General features: G+C 33.6%; 1 protein-coding gene across 6 annotated transcripts in view; it reads right to left on the bottom strand.

Moving 5' to 3' along the window:
- FCHO2 (FCH and mu domain containing endocytic adaptor 2) overlaps positions 1-15,209 on the bottom strand; it is an 83,745-nt gene that overhangs the window by 23,958 nt on the left and 44,578 nt on the right. For 4 of the 6 annotated variants that reach the window (XM_083883723.1, XM_083883728.1, XM_083883727.1 and 1 more), the window contains exons 11-17: positions 14,466-14,490; positions 6,964-7,018; positions 4,397-4,575; positions 3,803-3,817; positions 3,367-3,391; positions 2,582-2,624; positions 1,562-1,656 (exon numbers count right to left, since the gene is read on the bottom strand). In XM_083883723.1, the coding sequence (XP_083739849.1) occupies positions 1,562-1,656; positions 2,582-2,624; positions 3,367-3,391; positions 3,803-3,817; positions 4,397-4,575; positions 6,964-7,018; positions 14,466-14,490 (437 nt within the window). The remainder of the gene's footprint in view (positions 1-1,561; positions 1,657-2,581; positions 2,625-3,366; positions 3,392-3,802; positions 3,818-4,396; positions 4,576-6,963; positions 7,019-14,465; positions 14,491-15,209) is intronic. The other 2 variants (XM_083883724.1, XM_083883725.1) reach the window with 2 other exon arrangements.

The raw sequence follows: 15,209 nt of genomic DNA, 5'->3' as shown, positions 1-15,209 counted from the left end.
GGGGTAGGACTAGGGCAGATGAAGACTAGGGTAGATGACTCCCTGTCAGATACAGCTAAGGAGGATGTCATGGATGTCTGTAATTACTTATCAGCCAGAGACTACTTTCCCCACAGTTCTGCTGCCAGAAGGAACTGTATGAAGATTTCCTAACCTGCTTTCACTTCCCATCCAGGCACAGCAATAAACACCAGAATACTGCTACAACCACCAGCACAAGTTAGGTATCCTCTGCCTTTCTCTGCAGAGTCCAACACAAGACCAAAGCTATCAAAACAGAGTATTTTAAGAAAGCACCATTTCTTTTCAGAATATTCCAGTAATATATCTCTCTGTAGAATTTATTCTTAAATGTGTTACCACACACCACACACATGGTGGTTTCACTTGCCAATACTACTGACTGATTATGTAAGTCAGGGTGAGAAAATTATGATGAAATCTGTAAGCCTGATCTGTTAAAACCTTAACCTTTAAGGAACATGAATTCGTAGTGAAAGACTAAGTTCTACCTAAAACTGAAGTGTTGCAAAGCAATGTTGGTTGTTGCTAAAAGAACATTACTTAAGCCAAGAAATAACACTAGTTTTTCAGAATTTTCCTATTGATACATGTAATCTTCCTTATTTTTCTTCAATCTGCATGATCAAGCACAGAACAAAACTGATAGAAAGCCGTAATCATGAACAAAGAAGTGAGGACTATTTTTGGAATACAAGTACTTAGTTAAAACCAAAAGTGAACACACTTCCTTTGTCAGATGTGTGGGAGGAGAGAAGTGTCTACGTTAAGAGAAAATTAAGATGTTGGAAAAAAGATACACAGTAGGTAGACTGAAAAAAAGACTATGAAACTATATTTTGCAAATACTGAGTTTCAGGAAAGCCTGCCAGTGTCCTGCCAACACTAATATCCTGCAACCCAAAATTCCCATGCAATTTGTGCTCTCTCCCTCCACCTCCCATACGCCACACACCATTCTTTTCCTTGCAATATCCCTGCTTTCAGGATCTCAGCTTAATTCATGTCTCAGTCCTGTCATTTTTATCTGTCTCCCCTTGGATTATGCCTCACATCTAACAGAATCATGCCTTCCTACAGGAAAAAAGCTCCTCACAGCAAAGCTCTGCAATGCCTTTGTACTACATAGCCCAATCAACTTTCCTGGAAAGAAGAAATCCATCCCTATTCCTTGTGCAAGCTCAGCTTGTCTCACAGCTGCTGCAACAACCTACATTTAATCTCCCAGCTTTACCAGCTGCAAAAAAAGGATTATATTCTAGATGGTAAGCAATTGTTCAATAAGTATGAGAAGGCAATAAAAAAAGGCAGGAGCAAGACAGAATTTTCCTAAAAATTGCACTGCCTCTTCCTTCTTGCTCTCCAGCTTGAAAGCCTTTTATACTGCCTTCTCAGTCGTGTAACTCTTCCAAGACAGTGTACTGCCTTGTAAGATTCTATAATTTACTCATCAAAGCATGTCCCCTTGCAATAATTGGAAAACAAAATAACTGGAATCCAGAAATAAGGCAAATGCAATCTCTACCATCAAATATTTTACCTGAGGAGGATGAGGATGCCAAAGAAGCTGAAGAGGAAGATTCAAGAGAAGTGCTGAAGAGTGGATCCCATGCCAGGAAGTCACTGTTCCCCTTTCTATATTAGGAGTTAAAATTGGAATAGAAATGAAAGATTTATGCATTCATAAAAATCACAAACTTCACTAGTAGTTTGATAATGTAATAATTATAATAATCACAGAATAGTTTGGCTTCAAAGGGATCTTTAAAAATTCTGTTCCAACCACACTGACATCCACTAGACCAGGTGGTTCAAAGCCCCTTCCTGAACACTTGAACACTTCCAGAGACAGAACATCCAGAATTTCTGTGGGCAACCTGCTCCCACATCTCACCAGTAAAGAATTTCTTCCATATATTTAACATAAAACTACTCTCAGTTTAAAGCCACTCCTCCTAATCCTATGACTACATAACCCTTGTAAAAAGTCCCTCAATAATATGATAAAAACATTGGACAAATTAGTCTGTATTAGTCTTTCCATCTAAAAAGAAAAGAATTCATCAAAAGTTGCAGGTCAAAGAACTGATTTACACATAAGGAGACTATCTTAGTCAACACCTTGGTGAAAATTTGTGGACACAGTCCATAATGTCAGTTAAATAACTGTAATTTTTGAGACCTACATCTTCAAATTCATTTATTTCAGCCTATATACACATAAGCAAGGTATGCAGATCAGCGTAAGTTTGGGGTTTGCAATCCTAAACACTTTACCATGGAACACTCTTGGACAGAAATGAAATCTATCTTATTTAAAAACATTGTGTAATTAAAACCATATGTAATTAAAAATACCAACTGAGATTGACCACAATAAATCAAATGTATTAGAAGGGGTAAACAAATAAATGGAAAAGAAGTATTCATTGATACACTTAATCTTATAATGCCATAGAAGTACAACTTAAAATAGGACTCAGCTGTCATTTCCAGTGAGTATAAGAAAAAAAAGAACAAATTCCTGCAGTATTTGATAGAATTTTAAATTTGAACTTACTCAGTAGTTGGAGCAGGAAGTTTTGATTTTGTTAACTCTTCACCTAAGAAGATACAGTATTATCACCAAAAGTGTGAAATATAAAATAAAAATTTATTTTCATTATAAAACGATAGTTAATACTAATGTTGGCAGATCAAAACTAATTACTACTAAAATGGAAAAAGAAAATGTATTTCTAAATTTAGCAAAAAAAGTTGTTTCTGATAACTTAAATTTAGATATTCCTGAAATATGAGAAGACTACACAGACCAATGCACTTCATAAGCAAGTGCTGTTTACTTCAAACTTCCTCCTTGAATTATACAGTTTACTGTATAGTTATAGTGTGTAATATCAATACTGCTCCCCAGCAAATCTGGCCTTGTTTCTTACTGACAAAAAAAACCTCTCCAAACAAACCCTGAAGAATAGAAGCTAATGCTGTATCCTCTATGTAGGTATTTTGTATCATACACACAGTATGGTTTGCTGGTTTGGGGATGACACTAAAGTTGAGCAGGTGGAAGGGTTACAGGAACTTGCACAGGAGTTTTTGCCATGGGGTTACCCCTTTGGCATCTGGGTGTGTTCCTCATTACTGTCAGATATAGGTTCATCCGGTCCCCACAACAGGGAACGGCCAAGTACATAGATAAGGAAGGGTAATATAAAACTAACAAGAGAAGCGTTTTGTTCAATTTAAAATAGAGATATTTAAGAAGTTTATATCTCCAATAATTAAAAAAGATATTTGTTTTCATTCTATGTTAAAAAACTAACAGACTAAAAGATTCACACTTACTGGATGAATTTTGATTCATTTGTGCCTGAAACAGGAAGAAAAAATTAGGAATAAGTTCTTTTACTGTGAAATAAACCACTTATGAGTCCCAGAATTCTTATTTCCACTCAACTTTCTATCAGATATTTTGTTTTCAATGCCAGTCAAAAACATCATGAGATTCATAAAGACCATAGAACTTGAGCCTGGACAGAGGAACCAGGGCACATCTTCCATACCAGTATGAAAATGCAGGAATAAATAATGTACAGGTGACAAATGGAGCAGCATTTTTAGATCTGTTTACTGTCTGAGACAGAAAATTAAACACCTATGTATCTATCACATGGTACAGATGAAACAAAACATTCCTCATGTTTTCCCAACAAGTCCCCTCACATACTACACTTACTTAGTTTTAACTACAAATGCAAATAAAAAGCCATTCTCTACTTACAGGACTGTGCCTCTGCTTTCAAAATGTGGTGAGGGAAAAAAGAGAAAAATTATTATTTTAATATGTTATGTGCACTATTTTCCTTAAAATCAGAACCAGTCCTATTCTGATCTGAATACTGTACTAGCATACTCTAATATTATTTATCTGGTGGTATAAAGGATTATTCCATGAATTGGAAGGATACATCAATAAAGCTGCACTGCAAATGTTACATGTATCCTCATTATATGACCTGTTTTAAAAGACTTGTATGTTATTGAAAATTAATTAGTAAATTATGTTAAAAGCCATGCTCAGCTAACTCTAAGATGAAATTGAATGTCTTGTGGTGGCATGAGCACAAAGACAAGAACTGAGCAACCCAAAAGACTCATAGGAAAGTTTAAATATGAAAAAAGTACTTAATGTTATACTGCAATATAAAAGTGCAATCTAAATATATTGGAATATGAAGTGTACCAAAAATGACCTAGTGCACAAGAAAAAAGTTCTTGAACCTAGAATAAATTCTGAACACTGCCGTATTTCTTTACACTAAAGTTTCTTTACCACTTTTCTACACATTAAAAATACAAGGAACAAAAAACTTACAGATATTGCTGGAGAAAGAGTGATGTTCCCTATGGATACTTTTAATTCATCCAAAGAAGGCATAGTGTACTGAGAGCTATTATTTGGCTGGACAGGTTTTATTTCCACATGGAACCTTCTGGGTTCATCGTCTTCAGAGTCAGAATCACTGGATGAATAGAAATGGTTCTCTTTGGTATGTTTTTCTCAGTTAAGGTGGAAATACCTCAAAGTCATCTGCTTAATCTACTTCATAATTTTGCTCCACAAAATGCTCGTATTAAGTGACCTCTTTGTGCACTTACATACATCCCCAGTCCAAAATTCACAACTCAGAGTTAAAATTTAGGGGTTTATTCCATTTATCTTCAGAATGATGATTCTGTTCAGAAACACATGATGTCACATAACTGAACAACTGCATATTTGAAAGCATGAGGTTAAATTTAAGATTCTAAAGCAGCAACACTTCTGCACATGTAAAATTATAATTTGCAAGACTCCAACAGGGATTCTAACAGACACATGAAAAACGTAGAAATCTTTTAAACCAAATGGAGAAAAGCCTAGGTTTTTTAATGAGCAGTGAAATGCCCATGGTATCTGTACCTAACATAAACAGTGAAGGAAGAGCAGGAAGCAACCATTACTTGCACCTTTTAGTGTGGCACTGAATATTTTGCAAGAAAAGATGCCAGTTAAATAGAAGGCTGCACAGCAAACTGAACAATGTCAGCTGCTTAAAGTTCTTTGGATAGAAAGAAATCACAATGACATCTCAGCCCTCAAAATAAGAAAAATAAACAGCTCTTCATATGCACAGAAGCTGCAATGAAGAAAAGCTCTAAAAGCCCCAAGCTAAGTCTTAAAAACTGCATTTGTTTTGGCAAGAAAAATTTGAAAAACTTCCCTCTACAGAAACACAAAAGTTTTGTACCAACTGGAAGAAGTCTAAGTCACATCTGTTATTTTCACCTGAAAATATGACAGACATTTGCATTAAATTCCTTCAAACTACTCCCTAACAAAGTTTTAAACCTGAACACTAAAGACATTCCAAATCCCTTTCAGCTGAAAGGATCTGAAAATCATGGTGAGGAAAAAGCCAAATATCTTAATATTATGCCCATCTCTTCCTTCAAAATGAAGCATTTAAATAAAAGGTTTCAAAGACAATTCTAATTTCATCAGATTTCTTGCCTTGAACATTATCACTGACCTTCAAGATTCATTTCCTACAAAGAAGGCAGGTTTTGTCAAATGTTTTGCCAATACAGATTTAATTAAGACTTATTGACAGTCATTATAATAAAACAATGTCCTCCAACAAATTATCTCATGAGTTCCCACCAACAGAATAAATTTCTAGAGGTTAAGGGAGGAAAAGAGAAAGGGAGCTGATAAGTTCCTGAAGCTGATTTTCAAGAAGCTGAAATACTATCTCATGACACATTGCAAATCATGGGTATTTTTCACTGAATGTATGTTTTACTCTTGTTGCACAACAAAAAGAGATAATAAAAAAAATGATGCCCAGATGAATCATTCATTGTAAGGACAAATGTTGTTCACTTATCTCTCACTTTCAGAAATACATGTAAAGCATGAAATAATACTCCTCTTAGAACTGGACAAAAGTCTGCAAGTTTTATATCAATTTTGTGAATAGAAGATGACACCAACTTGCTTTTGTTGTTACAGAACTCTTCCATGTGGGCATTAGAGGCATATTCCGCAAAGCTGATGAAAACAAAAAAAGTTATGATGATGAGCTGGGCACAGTAATGAGCTTTTAACTGCTTAAAAGTTTTCGGAATTTAAGGTAATGGTACAGGCTAAATTCACCTTTTATCTGCAGCACACAGAAAATTCAGTGAATATACTTCCAAAAATTAGCTATCTTGCTAACATACTAGGCTTGCTTAGATCTAAGGTAACTATTCCCAGTTCTTAAATAGAACTTTTCTCTGTGGCAGGAAGAAAAAAGTGGACAAGAATTTTCCTCCTGAACAACAGGGGAATGGCAGAGAAAAATCCTGAGGCTCCATAAAGGTGACTCAGAAGAAAATCTATTCTGTTCACGAAAGCTATTATTAATAAGACAGTAAAAGCACCAACTGGAAACAGCATGTGGTGTAATGACCTCATTATGTAACAGAACTTCTATTTCTACACTGGTCTAGTGCTACAAAGAAAATGGGAGGATGCAGGTATAGAACAGCTAACCCTTCAACATGCTTTAAAAAGTTTACAAACTTAACTTCATAAATTCTCTGAGAGCTTTTCAAGGAGAGAGATTTGCATGGAATTTTGTATCTGCATTGGATCTGGCTATTTTTTTGCTTTTTATTTTTACTGTCCTTTTAAAGTTCCCAAGAGATCTGATCCAATCTAATCTTTAACATTTGCACACACACATCCAAGAAAAAAATTGGTTCATTTTACAAGAGCTATGAATGTAAGAATACAAGGTTGCAACATAGGTAAAAATATCATTAATCTTCCTTAACTCTTTAGTCAATACTTCCTCTCTCCAAAGAATTGTAATATCATCAAATAACTTGGCACAATAATAGTAAAAAGGATATCCTGTGTTGCTTCTGGTTTAATGCTGTATCCTTCATCATCTACATCAGGAAAGCTCTAAAAACAACAACAAAAATTATGCTATGGATAAATAACTAAAAAACCATGTCATTCTTACATCAGACTGAATTTTGCATCATTGACAAATTAAAATTACAATAATTCATGAAAGTGATTTTTATTCAACATTATTACCATTTTCTGAAGTTATGATCTATCATTCAGAACTTGTGTGACAAGATACCTCAGCACAAAAGGTTACAAAAGCAGCTCTAAATTTCCTGTGAAAACTGGCAAGTTTGAAATATATCTGCTTTTACTAATCAATCACTAATTATTAATTGATTAATTACCAATCAATTACTCTATCAAAAAGGGCAGAAATCAACATTATTTTAGCTTTAGTACTGAGTTAAATTAGGCTACAGTTCTCTACACCCCAGAAAAATTTCCCAATTTTCACTGCTGTCAGCTAAGACACAAGATGCTCTGATGGTGCAGAGGTAAAACCTTTCCTAAGTATTAGTCAGTATTTAAGTTTGCAAGCCAAATCACAGTTTGCAAATTCCACTTCCCCTAGAACAGACAGCATGCCTGCACTGTTACTTCAGAAAAGAATATCCACATCACAAGTGCTCAAAATTTTATTCCTAAGTTTTCCTTTACGTATCTCCAACACTCTCCTGTATCTTCAAGGCCAATAAACATCTGAAAATTTAAGACAAGTTCTGTTTTTCTGTTCTTCCAGGCAATTAAACAGAAATTGAAAAGAATTACGTTAAAACAACTTAGAATGCTCAGCTAAGCATGCAGTTTCATTAATAAAAACTTTGGGGCAGAAAGAAACAAGTCTCCAAGACAATGTTAATTTTAAAAAGGCACAAACCCCCCACATCATGTATGTTACATATACAGGATAAACTTCTTTCCCCACTCAGAACCAAAAAATCCACTCACAATTTCATATGCATAGGCCGTGTACATGAACTGCCTAATGTCTCAGTATGTTTATCACAAAAAAACACAACCAAGGTAGCTTCAATATGGAGTGACTTCAGCAATTACTAATATATTATTAAAATATGTATATATATTAAAAAGTGATTTACTATAGTGTATTATCAGTTTATTCTATCAGAAAGCAGGTACTGGGAAGCAATTCGACCAACAGATATGTATACATAGTATAGTCAAAATGTAATTTGTTAGAAGTCAAGAGATACAACAAAATGATTTATGCTGGTGATTTCAAGTGGAAAAGAAAGGAACCTCATGACTTCAGATAAAATTTGAAGCTAAGTTAAAGAGAATATCTTTAAATAGTTTTTGAAGTATAGAAGATTAAAATTATTAAAAGGTAGTTATTCTTCTGTATCTTTTACAGATATCACAAATGGGCTGCCTGATAATTCGCTAAGAAAGATTCTCCTCTATACAGCTCCCTAAATTTAGCACTTCTGAAATCAATGGAATTCACACATAGCTCAAACTTTCTGCTAAGGAAAGTGTAAGAAATACAGTCATGTACAGATGTAAGACTGAAACAAATTAAATATTGCATCAAACTAATGTAAAAAACCAACATTTAAGCCCTTTAATCTTAAAATATAGACCATATAGCTGTAATTTCTTGAAATATTTACAAGATCCAGACTTCACTGCTATCTGATTAAAAAATAAATAAATAAATAAATAAATAAATAATTGCAACAACAAGAAAGTAATAAGAGTACAATCACACGGTCCAATACTTTAGCTCCACTTGCTCAAATCAGGGTTCTTAGCCACGCTTGACCTCAAGCTGACCTTGTTTATATACCAAAAACCATTAATGAAACTTGACATCAAAGTAAACAGAACAAAAACATATAGGTACAGGGTAAGTATATTTTCTTGTAATACTACAAATTCTGAAATTTCAAATTAATTTAGTTGTCACACCAGGTAATTTTCCATAGATCAGGATCATTCACGGTTAAGATGAATTGAAAATCAATAAAAATCTTTAAATGTACAACATTTAATTTTTCCTACAACTGGGCCATATATGTAAAGGATACTATTACTGGGTTAACACAGCATGCACACCATAGCTGGAAAAATTGACTGTTTTGATATAAAATTGTGAGACGACTTAGTTTGTAGAAGTTATTTTCATTGTATTATTTTTAATTACTGAATAATCTCTAGGATGAAGAAAGCACTAAAATCCTAAAGTATTTAACTTTCTTTCATAATACTTTCATGATAATTATTTCTGATCTTGATAATATACTTAAAACATCTGTTCCTCAGAAATAGCCCTTCAGCATGCAGTCTGTTTTCACAACTTCACATACCTAACAGAGATGGATACTTTATAGCTCAAGTTCTGAACACAGAAGAAAATTCCTTCCTTCTCTTTCAGCTAGTCTATGTTATCACCTCTTTTCAAACCCTGTAGAGAAAACTTAATTTGTATTTTTTTTCCTATATCTAAAATTTGAATACACGTAATTCCAAACATCTGACTCTAAACAGCATATACACACATAAATAATTTGTATTTCCAGCCTTGTCAGTAATTCAGATTGATCTTGTGCCAATTTATGATCATTGTTAACACCTGCTTTAATTAACTAGATACTGATTTTATATTTTCGTGTACACCAAAGTAAAAAATGGGTGTAAAAATACTTGATACACCCTTGTATAGACAAAGGCAAATTGTGTCACACACACACACAAAATGGTACCTCACAATTTTATAAGTTAAGTAGTAATTTCAAAGTACTGCTCTCAATATTTTGAATGATGAACCGGTGAATGTTCTGCTTTCTGAAATACAAACATTTCATTTGTAAATCTACAGTTAATAACACTGGTAGATAACACAGCAACCTGAGAGATAAATACATTCATGAATCTGATGTTAATGAAGGCACTTACACCTATATGACTAATTTTCACTCCCTTTTCCACACTCCTACAATTACAGAACTATATATTATATATTATGTCACAGATAACAGTGTATCTTAAGTATCAAGCACACAACACAGATAAGACCCAAATTGCCTACCATGCTGATCAGAGGTTAAATTCACAAACTACATTTATACATGAATAATTTTTGAACTTCAACACACAAGATGATGATGTCTGCAAACTTTGGCCTTTGGGAAAAGTTATTATTAATACTGCAGGGATGGAGGTCTACTTTAGTCCCCTACACTAATATGTAGTGGTCTTTGCAGCCAAAAAACTCCCAACAACCTCATTATGCATGTAAATTGAACTCTGCAGAAGCAACTGGAAAGGTGGACTTCCAGGAAGCCTTTCTGAAGTTCTGTTAAGCAATTAAACATGTAGTTATAAAAGCCACAGTTTTCCTTGTGTTTGCAGATGTAATGCATTAATTGAGATCTTATATAGTTTTAAACATATGCCAGAAACTTCGACTGTGTACCTTTGTCTTTGCCTTGGCATATTCTACAAGCTTTCTGGGTGGGGTTAATAATTTTTCAAAGAAACAAAACATAAATAAATTTTCCTGTAAAAGAAGCTTGAGGACCAAGCATTCTATTGCCAAAACACTTTTTTTTTTTTTTTTTTTTTTTTTTGTGAATAATTTATTTCAGTTTCCTTGCTCTGTCCCATCTGTCATCCAAAGGCAATTGAAGAAGCTACACCATTATCATAAGTGGCTCTGGGATACATGCAAAGGAGAAGGGAGGAACATATGGAGCACTGCAGTGTAGCTGCTTCATTTGGCCCTTCCTCTGCTACACTAGTGCTGCTGGCAGGCTGGTCATCAGTCAAGGAGCAGAGAACCTTTGATTTCTTTATATTTTGATTTCTTTATATTTTCTCTTCTCCCCAGATAACTACAGTAGTTATGAGAGCTCTTTATCAAGTTTCCCTGAGGTTATGCTTGAAGATGCAATACAGCTGAACTCAATTTTTTTTTCTTCCAGAACTCAACTGGCTTCCTGTAATCCAGATAAGGACTCTAAGTAAGCAGCTGAAGCTCGTAGGCTGGAACAGGAGAACAAAAAGGCTCTCCACTTTTGACATATTTGAGATGTAAATTTAACTCTGGCATATCCTTAGGTTAAGACAGAGGCACAATATTGGCCTCCTCTCCTTAGGGTGCCTATTAACCCAGAAGACACAGAAGAAGAGAGTAGACAGTTAGTTTCTCCTATTGTTAGAAATGCAGAAAGAAAAATGGGTGTACAAAGTTCCCCTGTCTTGTGCTGTGATAGAAAGCCTTGTCCTCAAAAGCAGCTATTCAAAATATGCCAGAAAAAAAAGCTAAAAATGCAAATAAGAAAAAATACTTGAATTTCATTAAATATTAGGTTACACTTGAGTTCCACTTGTCAGACTCTGACAGTCCCAAATTCAACAGGTCCCCAACAATAAAAATGGTTTATAGTTCTATATAATTATGCTACACTCACTTGTGAAGAGGTTAATAAAAACTTTTGGATGCCTTGATAAATGTTTGCATTTCAGTTTCCCCTGAAAAAAACACTTCAGTGTTATGATGTACAGAACATAACACTGACTCCCTTCTTAATTACTTTTGAACTTAGCGGACAATTGCAAATGGATTTGACAGAAGGAGCAGCGAACTCAAAGATAATTACATTATTACAGTCTTCATGAAAATAGGCAATGAAGTAGAAGAAGGAGATCAGTATGCATCCCAATCAAGGGAAAGGTTGCAATCCCAATTCAGATCTTACTGGGCACAAGTGGAACCCTTGTAAATGTTTCCCAGAAATAAAAGTTTCTTTTAGGCCTCGTATCTTCCTAGAGAACATCTCTAAAAACATGGCAAAACTCAAGGGAAACAAGACATTAGAAAGAAGACTTTAGAAAAATGTTCTGAGGCAAAAGCCTCATAGACAGTCAGTTGCTATCTCTTTCCAGTGCATAAATTTTCTACTACAAACTTTCCACTCTTCTTAATTACCGAGGTTAAGCTTGATGGAAGTTACACTATAGACTGACATATAAAAAACTCAGGAATTTTAAATCTCATTAGATACTCTCACCTATGTTTAAACAGAGACTGCTTATTAAAATGGTAAACCTTTTGAACAAATACCAGTTCTCAGTCTACAGCTGCCTACTCACTGGCACACAAAAACCTCTTACAGCAGTTGCAAAAAAAATACTCACAGGAATTAACATTTCATTATCTTATTTTGCAATATACATATTCTGACAGCTATAAAAAGAATGAACATAATAAGCAAATTTGTTTTATCACAGATAAATTTGAGAGCATCAATTTTGGGAAAAAAGACATTTTTGACCCATCTCACCCATTTTGTTTTTGGAAAGAAAGAATACAAGTTTGATAGATTGCATTACACATTTTGGACTAGTGAGAAGACCTTCATGGTACTGACTACAGAATATGTTCAAAGATCCACAGTAGCACACAGAACTGGAAAATAATGTATGGAAATCAGTTCTTACTCCTTTTTAACTTGAAAGTTTGCAGTATTTTTACCTTGGTGCTTATATTTATATATAATTGAAGAGTGGTTATCTCTTATATTCCTTTCACATAATTAAATTTCTTGCCAAATAAACAAAAGCCACCTTTATAAAAATGATTACATTAATCATATATTATGCCAGAGAGGTTTTCTGCAAGTGATGAAAACTGACAAAAATAATAACTGGGACATCTTAAGTTAAATTTTCTGAGGTCTGTTCTTCAGCATTTCCTAGCAATCAAACTATAAAAACAAATTATAATTGCTTTATTTTTTGCTTAATAATAGTTTTCCAAGTTCAATTTCTTGAAATGCATGATTTATTGCAAATATCCATACAAAACAAATACTCCTAGAGATGATACAGACTGTTCAAAGTATTTCGATCAGGTTTAAAAAATTAAACAGAAAGGAAATCAGGAAGTAATAGGAAGAAAAATTAAAACCACTTGAAATGAGACCTTTCAGAAGAAGACTCCAACCTTAAAACATAAAAGCACTTTGGATTGCTTGTTTGTAAGGGCTGAAATGAATCATGTATATTTTTTTTCATTAGAATCACAGTAGTGACTTCTCCTATCAAAGCATTCTATCACAACTCAGAATACTACTTTTGCTGGAAAAAAGCAAGCAGCAATCATAGACCAAATTTTAAATTCCAAATGCAGTCATAAAATGTTGAGCAGGCAAAAAAAACCCCACAACAGTATCAACAATTAACCTAGATGATCATATGGTGTGCCTCATGTAGCCAGAAAGAACGACAAACCAATTTATAGTTGAATTTTCTGAACTAATTGTTTTCCAGAAACATGGAGATCAAAAAAAGCAAAGAAAATAAACACTGCAAGTCAAATTCAGTTGTGGTTCACTCCAATGACTCAACTGTCAAATGATTTTACTTTCATAAGAAGCCTGATAATTATAAGGATACTTCTACAGTTACTTTCTTTTAAATGTACCCAAATAAAGAAATTTGCTGTAAGCCAAGATGACTCCACAGTGTTAAAAAACTATCTTGCCCAGAGCTACACATCTGTTCTTACACATATAGTCCTGTTATGTGACAAAACTTACTTTTCCCCATTTAGAATGATAGTTCTATTAGATGTTTAAAGTCAAGTTTCTCAAAGCAACTTTTATTATTAGGTACTAAAACCTCCTAGTTACCAAATAAAAATATGAAAATCCACAAAATAAGTGAACTTGGAAACTTAAATTGTGTAATATAATTGGCACCTCAATGAATGAACTAAAAACAAATCAGTCTATAGAAAATCACTCAGATTACTCTGTAAATTTTTCCTAAATATAGCTATAGGGAGTTACAATCTTTGTTATATATTAATTCAAGAGAATATACATGTTGGCATAAAAAGAGAAGACTAAATTAAGGAAATAAAAAAATCATTAACATATTAAATTTAATTTGAAACGGTCGCTTACCTGAATTGACTAAAAAAATTTGTAAGACACATCACAGATCTAACTAACAGTAATGAAAACTAGACCATTAACAAAGTGCATCTAGAAATGCTGCATTTAAAACCATATTTTTAACAGTATATTCCTACACTCTATTGCCAGTGGTAAAGCAGAACCCAATTAATATTAAAAGGATTTCCCAAAAGAAACAGTAGTAAGCAGAGGAATATGACAATACAAAGTTGAGCCCACAATAAGCTAAATAACTTTCTTTCTTAGAATCTATTAGCCAAGGAATTCAAACTAGTAGCCAAAAAACAAAGTAACATATATTTGCAGTGAAAACACCTTGCTTAAAACCTAAAGTTGTTAGGAAACAACAATCTATTACTTGTTGGTACATACTGCTGAAGATCATGTACTGCACAAAATTAACAATTTTCAGAATGCTATGAAAATACTAAATCCTCTATCAGATAAATTATGTATTGGAGGGATTACATGTAAATTAAGTTTCATCAGATTATGTAGGGCTTGATTGTATTAGCATATGCATTTATTTTGAAAACAAGTCTACTTACAACTGAGTCTGCATCTGGACACTCCCTATTAAAAAAAAAAATAAAGAAAATTTACAATTATAAAATGCACAACTTATTTTATTCACACGATTTTCCTTCAATATTTTCAATTAATTAAAAATTAATTGAAATTAATTTAAAAGGTGCATTTGACCCTTTTGCCTCTAAGACTCTTGAAATTTTTACTTTAACTAATCCACATTTTACTGGATGAGATTTAAATAACAGCTGATAGTTTATGCTCAAAACACTGCAGAAGAAAGACTCAAAAGAAATTAGGAAAAATCAAACTCACATATTAGTGCGAAGAATTAAAAATATAATAACAAAAAAAATCAAGGAAAGCGAGGACTACCACACTGTGTCATGGATGAATATACTTTAAGTTTCAGGTCTTCATGGTTGATGTGTGCAATAAGTAGAAGTCATCATTCCTAATGAAATAATCTACCTACAAGCGTAAAACGCTTTGGACAAAAACCAGTTCACAAGGAAACTAAGAAACGAACATTTTCTTCAGATGAATTCAGAGCTTCCTCTTTTAGAGTTTCATTCTTAGTTTGTGTTTGTCCAGCACAGTTGCAGTCAAGTACTAGAAGAAGCTAAACAAAATAAAAGAGTACCCTCCAAAGAAGGACTTAAAAAAAGTAAAATAAAACTGCCTGCAGAAAGGGAGTGGTTGCACACACATTATTCACACGTGTTAAACTTTTCCACTGCAACTTTGATTTGAGCAGTAGCACT

Source organism: Zosterops lateralis, assembly GCF_965231275.1.
Source record: "Zosterops lateralis genome assembly, chromosome: Z".
NCBI lineage: Eukaryota > Metazoa > Chordata > Aves > Passeriformes > Zosteropidae > Zosterops > Zosterops lateralis.
Note: the sequence above shows the minus strand (reverse complement) of the source record. Positions and strands in the feature narration are given on the sequence as shown.